This window comes from Etheostoma cragini, chromosome 14, assembly GCF_013103735.1.
Source record: "Etheostoma cragini isolate CJK2018 chromosome 14, CSU_Ecrag_1.0, whole genome shotgun sequence".
NCBI lineage: Eukaryota > Metazoa > Chordata > Actinopteri > Perciformes > Percidae > Etheostoma > Etheostoma cragini.
In genome coordinates, this window is record NC_048420.1 from 8,918,610 (window position 1) to 8,931,416 (window position 12,807).

At 42.6% G+C, this 12,807-nt stretch overlaps 1 protein-coding gene and 1 long non-coding RNA gene across 12 annotated transcripts in view; one reads left to right on the top strand and one right to left on the bottom strand.

Moving 5' to 3' along the window:
• LOC117956659 (receptor-type tyrosine-protein phosphatase U-like) overlaps positions 1-12,807 on the top strand; it is a 203,807-nt gene that overhangs the window by 129,516 nt on the left and 61,484 nt on the right. For all 11 annotated transcript variants that reach the window (XM_034891839.1, XM_034891841.1, XM_034891840.1 and 8 more), the window contains 4 exons: positions 3,143-3,463; positions 5,945-6,054; positions 9,626-9,827; positions 12,231-12,333. In XM_034891839.1, coding sequence (XP_034747730.1) covers positions 3,143-3,463; positions 5,945-6,054; positions 9,626-9,827; positions 12,231-12,333 — 736 coding nt within the window. The remainder of the gene's footprint in view (positions 1-3,142; positions 3,464-5,944; positions 6,055-9,625; positions 9,828-12,230; positions 12,334-12,807) is intronic.
• Positions 58-6,747, bottom strand: LOC117956662. Its single transcript, XR_004659332.1, has 3 exons — positions 6,601-6,747; positions 3,226-3,228; positions 58-70 (listed from the first exon to the last, which is right to left on the bottom strand). It is a non-coding gene; the product is annotated as an uncharacterized LOC117956662 (long non-coding RNA).

Consider the following 12,807-nt stretch of genomic DNA (forward strand, 5'->3'; position numbering starts at 1 on the left):
AAGCCCAATTATACTTCTTTTCAGTGAAATATGTGTACACTTGGGGTTTACTAGAATAAGTTTACATGCTCTGATGTAGCAAAGCCCTCTGATTGGTCAGCTGGCCCACTCTGTTGTGATTAGTCAACCAAATTCAAGCAAGCCACTAGGCGGGCTGTGCTTGCTCAGGCAGCACCTATGGGCAGCGTATATTAAAAACTGGGCTGGCTTTCTCAATCAGTGACATCACTAATTGAAGAATTATAAACCAGAATGGGGACGGGACAGAAAGTTCAATTTTTAATGGAAATGTTTGTTTTATTTTTTATTTTTTCTTCGTACATCTACTAAGTACACAAATACTAGATAACACACTAATACGTACAATAGGGCCTCTTTAAAGATTCTGTTCTGCTTGTTGTTGTCGACAACAGTTCACGGCGGACACATATAGCAGTAAGCAGGTTATAAACTATTAAAAGTTGTAATCTTTCTGCCAATCTCCACTCTTCTTTGAAAACCATTTCAGGTAATTAGATTAAACTTTCACAAACATATGTAGAAAATCAAGATTACAGGTTCAATTTTTGGAATTTGATACCTGCAGAAACTCCTTGAATATATGTATGCCAGTAGTGGAAACCCCATGTGGGTTCAGTGGTAAGTAACAGGGTGTACACTGATAGTCCATCATAATTCCAACATAGCTCCTGGCAGGAGGGACAGGCCTCAGTAGCAGCCCACTGAGGCAGCTGTTAAAGATGAGGAGCATGAGATGAAATGGGCAGACCCATAGGGACTCTTCCCCCATTCATCTCTTCCGCTTCCCCCGCTCATCTCTTGTCCGGCCTCCCTTTCCCTCCTTCACTCCTTCTGCCTCTGGCTAATCCCTCTGATTAGGCTAATCAAGCTGAATGTCAGTTTGGTGTAGGACTGCTGGAGGACCGGCGGGTGGAGAGCCCAGGACAGACAGAGCCTTCTGCAGTGCTGCAGTAATGATGAGTAATGGCATCTTGAGCAGACACTGAACAATCAGTCAGCGGGCCACTGGTGGCAGACAATGTTAAAACAGGATTAGTCTGCTATACAGAGCTGATATTGTTAAAAACATGTGACATCAAGCCAGTTCTTCTAATGCACCTTTGACATGACCGGTATGATTTTTCCAGTATGATTGATTGATACTATTCCATGGGAAGGTCTTGGCTTGTATCAGTTGTGAAGACACTCTCTTCTAGGGCTGGGCAATGTATTAATATTATATTGATATTGTCATGTGAGACTATATATCATCTTAGATTTTGGATATCGTAATATGGCTCAAGTTTAGACTTTTCTTGGTTTTAAAGGCTGCATTACAGTAAAGTGATGTCATTTTTTGAACTTACCAGACTGTTGTAGCTCTTCCATTATTTGCCTTTACCCACTTAGTCATTATATCCACATTAGTGATGATTATTTATCAAAAATCTAACTGTAAAGATATTTTATATAGCACTACTTGTCAAAAATGGTCAAAATATCGTGATAATTGATTTTATCCATATTGCCCAGCACTACTTTCTTCCACGCTTCAGGGGAAGAGCAGACAGCTTTCAAGTCAGCGAGGATTCTGAGGGCATTCCCTTCCCCCGTCTCGTCTCTCTGTCCCCTCAGAACTGATGTCTCCTCCGTGACATTGTTTGCTTCATTCCTTCACGCAGCAGCTTCTGATCTATGTTTAGTGTAGCAGCAGGGCTGGAGCTAGTAGCCCTCTCCTCTTGGCCCACAGCAGTCTGCAGCTCTGCACTGCCGGCCTGTGCCAGGCTGAAGGCATTGCCCTCCTCTTAGTTTATCTGATCTCTCAGCAGTGCACTTGAAGATCCGGGCCAGGCTACAGGACAGACATAGCCCGCCGTGTGTTGGAACTGTGCATGACAGGGACACGGACATCCGCAATCACAGCTTCAACATGCCAGCAGTAATTAGGCTTCACATTGATTCTCTGCCGAGGCCGTGCACTGGTCTCCTACTGAACCTTATTCGCGTAAGAAGGGATGGGAATGTGAAATATTTTCTTCAGGCAGTTTTAGTTTTTCATTGATTCACCCCTCTGTAACCTCGATTGTAAAGTCAGCTGCAACTGTTGCTTTCTCCTTTTCCCCATCGGTATTTCTCTTTCATGCTGTACTGGGTAAGAGCTTTAGGTAAAAATATTCTTGTCTTTGCAGCATACATCTCACCATACATCTCAACTTGTGCTGCAACAGAGAACAGCATTTAATCCCTTCTGACTCACAATAAACCGATTGTATTTTCCCATCCATTCATTTTCTTTTCAGTAAATGTCCAGTGGTACCAAAGTAGTCAGACCTCTGTCTTCCTAGTCACATCCTGCGGGGGGATCCAAAGATGGTCCCAGGCTGGATGGGGTGTTACTCCAGCATGCTCTGGGTCTGCATTTGGTTCTCCATCCAAATGGGCACTTCAAGAACAGTTCCACAAGGAAGCATTCAAGAGGCACCACCTCAATAGGCTTTGGTTCCTAGCAACTCCTTCCCAATGACAGCAAGCTTGGTCGAGGACCAACGTGTAGTAGTATTTTAAACATAGACTGTATAAAATAGGTTTTAAAGCGCTGCAATGCTTTCCCTTCTCTTCATTGAAGCCTCTATGTTTACAGGCTTGTCGATATGTGCATGTGTGTCCTATACGTGCCAAAGGACATTTGTTTTTGTACTGCCAATTTGTTTTGTTTTGTCATGGTTCATTTGTCAAGATTCATTGCACTTCATGAGAAAAAAATTGTGACGGAGAATTGTGATATCAATTCTAAGCTTAAAAAAAAAATCGTGATTATTATTTTTTTCCCGAATCGTGGCCTGAATCGCAGGATAACTTTCATGTTTCTCGGCTGAGTCACAAAAACAGTTTTTGACTCTAATATCCCTCCCCTCAGTAAAACCATTTGCATTTTCTACTTGCAATCTCATAGGTTTACCCGATATGTCCAAAGGATTTTCTGGTTTTGAGCATTGATTTCTGTTAGGGAGCTTCTTCCTTTACACTGTTTAACACGTTTTCTTCTGTTGCCCCTTTGGTTTCCTCTGCAAAAGCGGGTAAACATAAGGTGCTCAAGGTTGGCACTTTCTTGATGTCATTTCTGCTTCCTGTGCCTTTTCAGAGCCCATGCGTGCCTTGCGAGGTCTGACAGCTGTAGAGATCCAGCCCCGGCAGCTGGGCCTTCAGTGGGAGCCGCTGGGCTACAACCTCACCCGCTGTCACACCTACTCCTTGTCCCTGTGCTACCGCTACTCCATGCCAACAGGGGGCAGCGGAGGGAGCAATGCAACCATCAGAGAGTGCCTGTCCGTGGATCGCAACACCTCTCACTTCACCTTGAGAGACCTGCCGCCCTTCCGCTCGGTCCACGTCCGGCTGGCGCTGGCCAACCCCGAAGGCAAGAAGGAGAGCAGAGAAGTTACCTTCCAGACTGAGGAAGACAGTGAGTAGGCCGTTTTATGTGACCCAGTGGGTAGACAAAAGATGCTAAAATAAATGTATTAGTTAATCTGTGCAAATCTTCTGCAGCATCATTATGGAGAGCAGGAAGTTATGTTATGTATGCACAGTCCTCACACAAGCTCTTTAAAGTCATCGTTTCTTAGCTCTGGCTTTGGAACCTCTTGTTTCTTCTAGTTTTCTTTGCATGCTCCGTCACACTCAGATAATTATTGTGCATTGCTTACACACATCCATGCCTTTAGTCATCCAGTGCCAGCAAAAAAAAAACAACACACAAATATTGACTCACAAAATAAGCTGGATCAGCGTAACTAAATGGAAGATCAGCCTTATAAATGGAGAACAGTGGAACATTAATCAACTCGGGCCACGGCCGGAAGCAAAATGGCAAAATGATTTTGCTTATCTCTGTATTAATATTTTCCTGTGTACATCAGCAGAGTTAGGCACATTCTCATGCAAATTCCCAGAGTGGAAGTACAGAAGGTCAAACAATTGTTCTGAAGAATAAGCAAGACTTTTTCGATGTAATTGAATGCCACTCAGTGAGATTTTTGAACCAGCGGAGTGAGTGGGAGGGACTGGTGGCTATGATAGGAAATTGGCAGCATTTGTCTTTCTATTGCGTCTTCCAAATGCATTAGAATGGTTTTACAGTCAATTCAACAGCAAGATTCAAAAGTGCCATGCAGTGCAGGAGAAATGAAAAAAACTGACTTAATTATCTCCACCTACACATTGCTGTCTTGTAGGCAGGAGGAAATGAAATGAATTTGCATAAATGGAATAACGTACAGCATGGTATTTTTCACTCGTTAGATTTGAGTAGTTAGAAAGTGACAAGTTAAAACACGTGTCAAAAAAAGAGGCTTTTTTCCCCCTCCTTTTTTACTTGATATTGTGAATGTTAGCACCAATGGAAAGTTTTGCTTTTGAGCTACTGAATGCCAGTCTGACAGACTGACAGACCCATATCCCCCTGTCACAAGGAGAGCCGCCATCACCGTCACAACTACAGTAATTGAGCCGCAGCCGGTGACAGTTCCACCTGCCAGTTTCCTATGGGCTCAACAATCAAACACTGGTGTAGCACTTTGCCTATATGTGTCTCTGCTTCTTCAAGGAAGCAGATTTGCCTGTCAGTGTTTCATGGATACAGCTGGATGTTCTTCTAGCATGTTTTGCCTACCAGCCAGACCCACGTGACAGATTTGTCCAAAAGCTGGCGGTCAGGGGCGTGGAGCTTCAATCACGGATGTATTACGTTGCAACGCCACGCTTAAGTTGTGTTGCCAAAATGCACAGAGATGGAGATGACTTATCTAACTCTGGGGATACGGTGAATAAGCTGAAGTCTAAAAAAATTGGCGAGTCCTTTTAAGTATTATTAATAACGAGTTAAACACTGAAAAATGATTAAGACTAATCTGGATATGATAATCAGGGATGGTTGACTAGTATATTTTTTGTCACTTGACGAATACAATTGCAAACATTGATATTATGTATCTAATATGGCCTCAACTATTGAAATTAGGACTAAGTTGTAGCTAATAACCAGAAAATGACTTTTTAAATCTAAAATGTAACTTTGATATAACATATTACATCATGCTGCTTCTTTACAAGAGTGGGTATGGAATTGCATAATTTTGCTTCTTTAACTAAAAAGTAGTGCAGGTATTTTTGCACACTGTATTAGACCGTCACGCTTTATTTATGGTGTTATCTTGCTTGAGCTTTCATTTCCTGTATCTTCCTAAATGTCTCTATATTTTAAAAATGTAAATATGATTCACTAGAAATGGTTTGTAGCCAGGTTTATTCTGGAATCCTTTCAGGTTTTATCACTTCCCTGCACAAAACTATCAGAATTAGTAACCTTTTATTTTTTCCCAGCCTGAGAGCTCTCTTAATTCTCATTATGTGACATTGTAAAGCTAAAAGGCTGTAATCACTGAGTGGTAACCACAGAGCACCAGACCCACTGTGAACGGTTATTTATCCTAAGGAATTAGTAAACTGTCCAGCACTTCCCACCCAAAAAGTGGGTGAGGTCCTTTAGGGAGACGCATCTCATTAAGCAGGAAAAAGCGCAGACTCTTACTCTGCCAGTTCACAGGTTGGATTACTTTGCTGTTTCTCTGTCAGTAAAGGTGCTAAAGAAGAAAAATCGACTGTCATCCTCCAAGACACGGTGCTCTGTTATCAGACAGTAGAAGCCAGAATCTCAATTCATCCTGAGGGCTGTGAGCAAGCCGGTCCTACGTTTCTTTTCATCACCTCCCTTCTTCACTGTCTCTATCCCCTCTTTATTCACCCTCCTCCATCCTTCCCTGGCCCTGTTCCTTTTTCACTCTGTCAAAGGTGTTTTTACCCCCTGGTATGCCTACACAGGAGTCCATTAACTTGAGACCCAAGTGTTTGTTTCAGAGAATGTTGTTTTTCTCTCCTGCTGTAGTTCCTGGCGGCATCGCTCCAGAGTCCCTGACCTTCACCCCGCTTGATGACATGATCTTCCTCAAGTGGGAGGAGCCCGTAGAGCCCAACGGTCTCCTCACGCAGTATGAGGTAGGAGACCTTGTTGAGCATGCATAAAAAAAATCCCAAACTAAATGGCAACCTTCTCATCATAGACTTAGGCTACATTTACGTTGCTAGGTTTTGTTTTTTTAAGCAGAGTTTTTTAGTCAAAAGTTTTTTCAAATGTGTCCGGTTTAGGGGCTCTGAAACGCCAAAGCAGGACGAATAAGAGCAGAAAATATTTATTTTTCATCCAAAACGTAGCAATGTGAATGTAGCCTTAATCATGTACAAAAATCTACAATCCACAATCATACTGTAACCTTCTCATTACACACTCAGACCATTTTTAATAAATGGACATTTCAACCTCTCTGGTTTCAAAAATAAAATTGTGAACAGCTGTCAGTTTTCAGAAAAGTGTTAATTTACATGTACCTGTGTTTGTATGCAGTCAATGCCATTGAGAGCATGCCAAACCTGTAGGTGGCAGTGTTGCCAATCCGAATCCAGACAATAGCAACAACAGCAACAAATCACTTCCTCTCTCTTCTCTCCCTCATCTGCCTAAAACCTCCGTTTGTCTCAGTTTACGTGCAAACGAAGATTTCAAAAATCTCCACTCAGGCTGGAGTTTTTAGAAAGGCTCGTTTTCAAAAAGACTCATTTTCAGAGGCGAATTCTCCGTTTGTGTGTACACAAAGGGCACAAATCAAGGGAAATGTCTGTTTGTCAACATAACCATGTACATGTAAAAAGGGCTTCATAGTGCGCTCCATTTACCTCAGAAGCCGGAGCTATGAATGATGTCAAAGCCAATTTGACCACATACCATTAAAACAGGTCTGATGTGGCCGGGTTGGACAGTGGTTAGAGCGGGCGCACATATAATTGTGAAGTTTATGCCTCGATGCAGAAGTCCAGGGTTTGAATCCGACCTGTGACGATTTTGTGCATGTCTTTCCTCTGTTGTCTCCCCCCCCCCAAAAAAAAGTTACTGCTCTACCTAGGTTAGCCATTGTTATACCAGTTGATAACAACACATTAGCGTAACATGTCCACAGATAAATTGGACGGTACTGTGTGTACAACTGATTTAATCAGATTCAACAAAGACAGAGTGCTAATAATTTGTGTATTACGACAACTTTCATTGCTGTTGATGCACAGGGCAGCCATGTTGTATTTCAAAGTTTACTTGCAGGGTACACTGACTCCGACTTAGAGCTCTGAAATGTTCTACTTCCGAGTACAATTGGAACGCACCATAATCCTCTCCAGATGTAGGATGTCGTTTACCCCTTGCCAATATCTATTTTACTCATCCTCCGTCAGATCAGGGAAACATGTTCTCTGCCCGTAAAAAGACTGTACTGCTCCCCCTCTTTCATTTCCCCCAGGCTTTATTTTTCTGGTTGTTGCCAGAACGCTAGTAGCAAACGTGAGCCTGAGCCACTGGAGTGTGGAGCACCCCCTTTTCACAGTTCATGGAATTTACTGTACATGTTCAAATGGTAATGAAGCTGAAGCACAGACTTCAGGCTGTAATTACATGGGGGAAAACCCCTCTAATTACTTATTTGCGATTAAGAGATGACTCAACAAGGGGGCAACTTTAAATGTTTCTAATTAATTATTGATGGCCCCATATCAGCCGTAGACCTTTGTAGTATGGGCTTTGGAGCTTTTTCCCGTTAGTAGATGTAATGGGCAGTATGACTTCACACACCATCGTCTGATGGGGAGAGAAACTAGTTTTCATTCACAAGATGCTTGGAAAGTAATGGACTAGGCAGGGAGTTGAGTGCTGTAACGTTGCTTTGCATACAGATGAGCTGCCCTCATCCCTAACCTCCAAACTACTACTATTGCTCTGAATGTACCAGACTAGATTTCTTCTTTAGGTCGATACCATTGTCAGTATGGGAGAGTCACAAGTCTGCTAACAAAATATCAGCCAATACAGTATCTGTTTGTTTTCAGGGGACTTTGTTACCACAGATGGGACGGCACCTGGGGGGGCCGTCACACAACCTTGACAAAGTGCACATCATTGGCACAAAGCTTACCGATTTGTTTGAACTATTTCCCAGTCCAAATCTCCCAGCAAACAGGAAGGCAAACAAATCACAACAGCAACTTTTACCTTTTTCTGTTGTCTGAATGTAATGGCCTATACTCATTTAGCATTTCCATTGACTCCAATAAGCCCTTTTGTCTGCAACAAAACGTAAAAAAGCAACAATGGCAAACACTCAATGTTATTGAAATGTTATGGTCACTAAATTTGGAATAGAGTGTTTACAGTTTTTTTGGGGTATGGGTAATATATGTATATTAATAAATTATATTCTAAATATATACTTTTACCCTGTTTTTGACCTTGAAGATTTGCCTTAAGTATCATATACCCCAGTAAAATGTATCTGTGATAAGCTAACATCAGTTATGATGACATATGGGTCGGGCCCTCAATATATTTACAACAATGGCTGTGGCTAAGAGGTAGAGTGGTTGCCCACGTGTCCCTGAGCCAAACATTGAATCCCAAGTAGCTCCCCGGATTCTGTATGCAGAGCTGTAGAGATGTAGTGTGACTATTAGTATGTGGGCTTTGTACAGTAAGGTTTGTTTTGACCTAATAGTGGTACAAGTTAGAGGATGCTTACTATGACCTAATTTGAAGACATGTTTAGGTGAAAGCCAAAACGTTGACACTTTTGAAAGTTTGATCATTTCCATACACTCAAAAACTCATAATGGGCGTTTTTGTATAAGCGCTACAGGACCAATGGTCAAGCAGTCGTCGGTCAAACGGTCAGTCGGTCCACCAATTAAAGGAGAATTCCGGTCAATTTCAACACATAGTTATGTTGTTTGTAAATTTGGAGTGGTGTCAGTAACAAGAAAAACTAACCAATCGGTGCTGCCTACACAGTGTTATCTGAGTAAGCACCCAACAGGCTTAAACAGGGCAAGTTTTAAATATGATTTTAGTCTCTAAACATGGTAAAAATGTAATTAAAAGTGCCTACCCATGTGCAGGGATTCCTTCTGAGGTAAAACAGCAAATTTAACTACAGTAGATGTGACAGAAAGGCATAAAAGTGTGTAGCTGACTTAACAAGCTGACTTCTCTGTTGGCTGGTCCCTTACGTTCTAAAACCAGCCTCTGGGAACTTGACCAGCTGAGTTGCAGCGACGCCATCAGTTGGTTTGAATCGAGCTGATACGGGCCGGTTCAGACCGTTGCAACTTTTCCATGCAAACGGTTTTATCTCCTCGCAAATCTTTGGTCTGAACTAGAATATAGATTGTCGTCAAGCAGTATCATCCAGTCATTATTTAAACATGCCTCGTACTTTCATAACCTAATACTTGCTAAACGAATGACATTCCCATTTGCCTCAGCTGTACATATGTACATGTTTGAATTCTAACACGCTAAACTATGATATGGAACATGGTAAACCTTATAACTATGTAACATCAACATGTTAGCGTTGTAGACATTAGGACAGAGCACCGCTGTGCCAAAGGAAACCCTCCCAGCTGCTGGCATGGCTGTAAACTCTGTTTTTTTCTCCCACCCCCCCCCCTTCCCCCTGCCCGTTTCCAGATCAGCTACCAGAGTATTGAGTCATCAGACCCAGGCATTAACGTGCCAGGTCCTCGTCGCACAGTGTCCAAGCTGAGGAACGAGACCTACCACATGTTCTCTGGCCTGCATCCTGGAACCACCTACCTGGTGTCAGTCCGGGCCCGGACTGCCAAGGGGTTCGGCCAGACGGCACTCACCGAGATCACCACCAACATCTCTGGTAGGGCCTTGGGCTGACTGCTGTACCATTTCTTTTTTTTGTCTGTGTGGTCTATAATGGTAAACGCCAATAACGACACAATGTACTTAAATGCTGGTAATGAATGCAAATAATTGCAGATAAGGCATCATGGGAATTATTATTATTATTATTTTTTAAGCATTTGCAGACAATAGCAAAGAAGACGAAGCAATAACTTGTAATTTGCTTCTTTTAAAGAGCTTTTGATTAAATGACACACATGAGTTCAAATTATACAAATTATCTTCATTTTCCCTGAGGCAGACAGCTTTCTGACATGCAGTGCCTTCGTTTGATGAACTGAGAGCAGACCTGTATTATAGTGAAAGTTCAGCTTGAATGGTTTGGCTGAAAACAGCTTTGTTCAACCAACATCGTCTCTAACTGAGTCTGTGTTTACCATTTCAAGGCGACACAGCAGCTCCAAAATGAAGGAAGCCCTGTTTATGAGTGGAAAGGGTGTCGGTATGGATCGCGAGATCGGTCTGGAAAATGTGTCTCTAGGGAATGGGAAACACTCTCATCTACAAATGGGTGTCTGCGAGTGTCTGCGTCACTAATTGTGTTTACTCTGATGGAACAGCATGTGCTATTGTGATGTTTTCCCGCAAGTAAAATACATGGCAACATCACTTCCCTCTTTTTTTCTCATTCCTGGATGAGTATAAACCTTGTGCTTTGAACCCTATGCCGCCTGAGTAGATGCTATTTCAAGCCTTTTTTGTGTTGTTCGAATGCCTATGCTCTGGCTTGTACAGGAAGATAAGTTTGGGCCTAACAGAGGTACAAGTTGGGGAATGAGACTAGATATCCTCTTCAATTTTAGGTATTTTAATGTGACACAAGTCTTGTCCTTTCCGGGTTTTAAAGCCTGCATTACAGTAAAGTTATGTCAATTTTACCAGCCTGTCGTTGCTGTTCTGTTATTTGCCTTTTAACCACTTAGACATTATATCCATGTCACTGATGATTATTTATCTAAAATCTAAGTGTGTAATAATTTAGTGAAAGCACCATTGGTCAAAAATATTGTAATATGGGCGCCCGTATAGCTCACACAGTAGAGTAGCGCCCATATATAGAGGTTTACTGCTCGACTCAGCGGTCCCGGGTTCAACTCTGACGTGCGGCCCTTAGCTGCATGTCATTCCCCCTCTCTCTGCCCTTTCACCACTTCAACTTTCCTGCCCAAATGCCTACAAAAAAAAAAATTCTACATATGGCCCAGCCCTAGCCGACAGCTGTCAAGGTAACCAATTCAACGTGCAGTATCACATGCTATCTCCTGGCTTGGCCATCAGGAAAGCCCATTGGGGAGCCAGATCCAGCACCGATTTCAGAAGCAACAAGAAAGTGTAATGTTTTACTATTAGTCTTTTAATAATTCATGCTGGATTTAAGCACCTAACATGCGCTGGCTGAAACCCTCCTCGACACCGCCATGTATTATGCAGACCTCAGCTGCTGTGTGCAGGCGGGAGTGTGTGTTTTCTGGATGACAGGTTACACAAGCAGCTTTTTACAACAAGCATTAATGCCCTGCCTCCGTAGCAAAAACATTTCCAATTCCATTTTGGAACCTTTTTGTTTTCGGGTTATCTGTTGTACCAGGATAGCCATTTGCTTCACTACATACTCCAGTTAATTCACTCCCTGTAGTAAACAGAGATGGGAACATTCAACCTCATTGTCCCCGGAGCTTTGCTGAGGTTGTGCAGCTTTGAGATCTGTCCTAATTATATTATAAGGGCCTCTTGTTTTCTCTGTAGTTGGCTGCTGTTTCTAGTCATCATCAGTCAATTGCACAATGTGGGAGGCCTCCACGTACTCCAGCACACAAGGGACATGCGCGGGTAATGAATAAAGATAGCACACTACTATTTAATGTATTGGTGGAAGGATTACTAAAATATTCGAGCGCAAGTGCAGCTACATGACATAAAACTCAAATCTACGCAGCCCGGGTAGCTCACCTGGTAGAGCGGACTCCCATATAGAGGTTTACTCCTTGACGCAGCGGGCCCTGGTTCAACTCCAACCTTTGTCCCTCTGCTGCATGTCATTCCCCCCTCTCTCCCCTTTCATTTCTTAAGCTGTCCTATCATTAAAGGCCTAAAATTCCCCAAAAATTAATCTTAAAAACTTAAATCTAAGCCAAACAGATTTGATCCTTCTCAGGAACAGTGTTGAGCGAAGCACTCAGGAAGTGTAAATGGTTACTCTTGTCTTATTACGCCTTCAAAACCGGTACATTACCTTACTTATTACTTAGTAACGCGTTACCGCCCAGTACCGCTCAGAAAAGGCAAACATGAATTGATTTCTTCCACAGTGTTCCAACATCTTTTGACTCTGGTTTCTGTGCTTTATTTATCCCCTCAGCCCCGGTGTTTGACTATGAAGACATCCCGTCTCCACTGAGTGAGTCGGAGAGCACTATCACCGTGCTGTTGCGCCCTGCGCTGGCGAGAGGGGCTCCAGTCAGGTACATCTAATGCACTGCTCCCTCCTACACCAGCATTCATTCAGCACTCTTCCGCACTCTGATATTTATAGCTGCAGTCAAAAAGAGTTCTCTTATAGCACCTGAAGACTTGCATAGCACATCAATTTAAGTACAATGTTTGAAGAACCTGAGAACTTTTCTGTTAACTTTTTGTACAGCATGTATGTTTCAAATGGAACATATCTGTTCCTTTAATAGAGTGAGGTGTTTTCTACGCTAGTATTGAAACAATGGCTAAAAACAAGGAGAGAACTTTAATATTGCTCTCTGTGTCCTGAAACCTTTACCATGTCAGACAGTGCTGCAAAGACGGCACATGCCAACCAATCACATTTGACCGCTGTGTCACTGTAACAAGCGTCACACTCCAATTTCAGACCGGTTTCAGGCTTGAGAAAAACGGAAGCACAGGGCTGTGAGGCATGCGAGGCTCTACCAAAGACAACAGAGCAG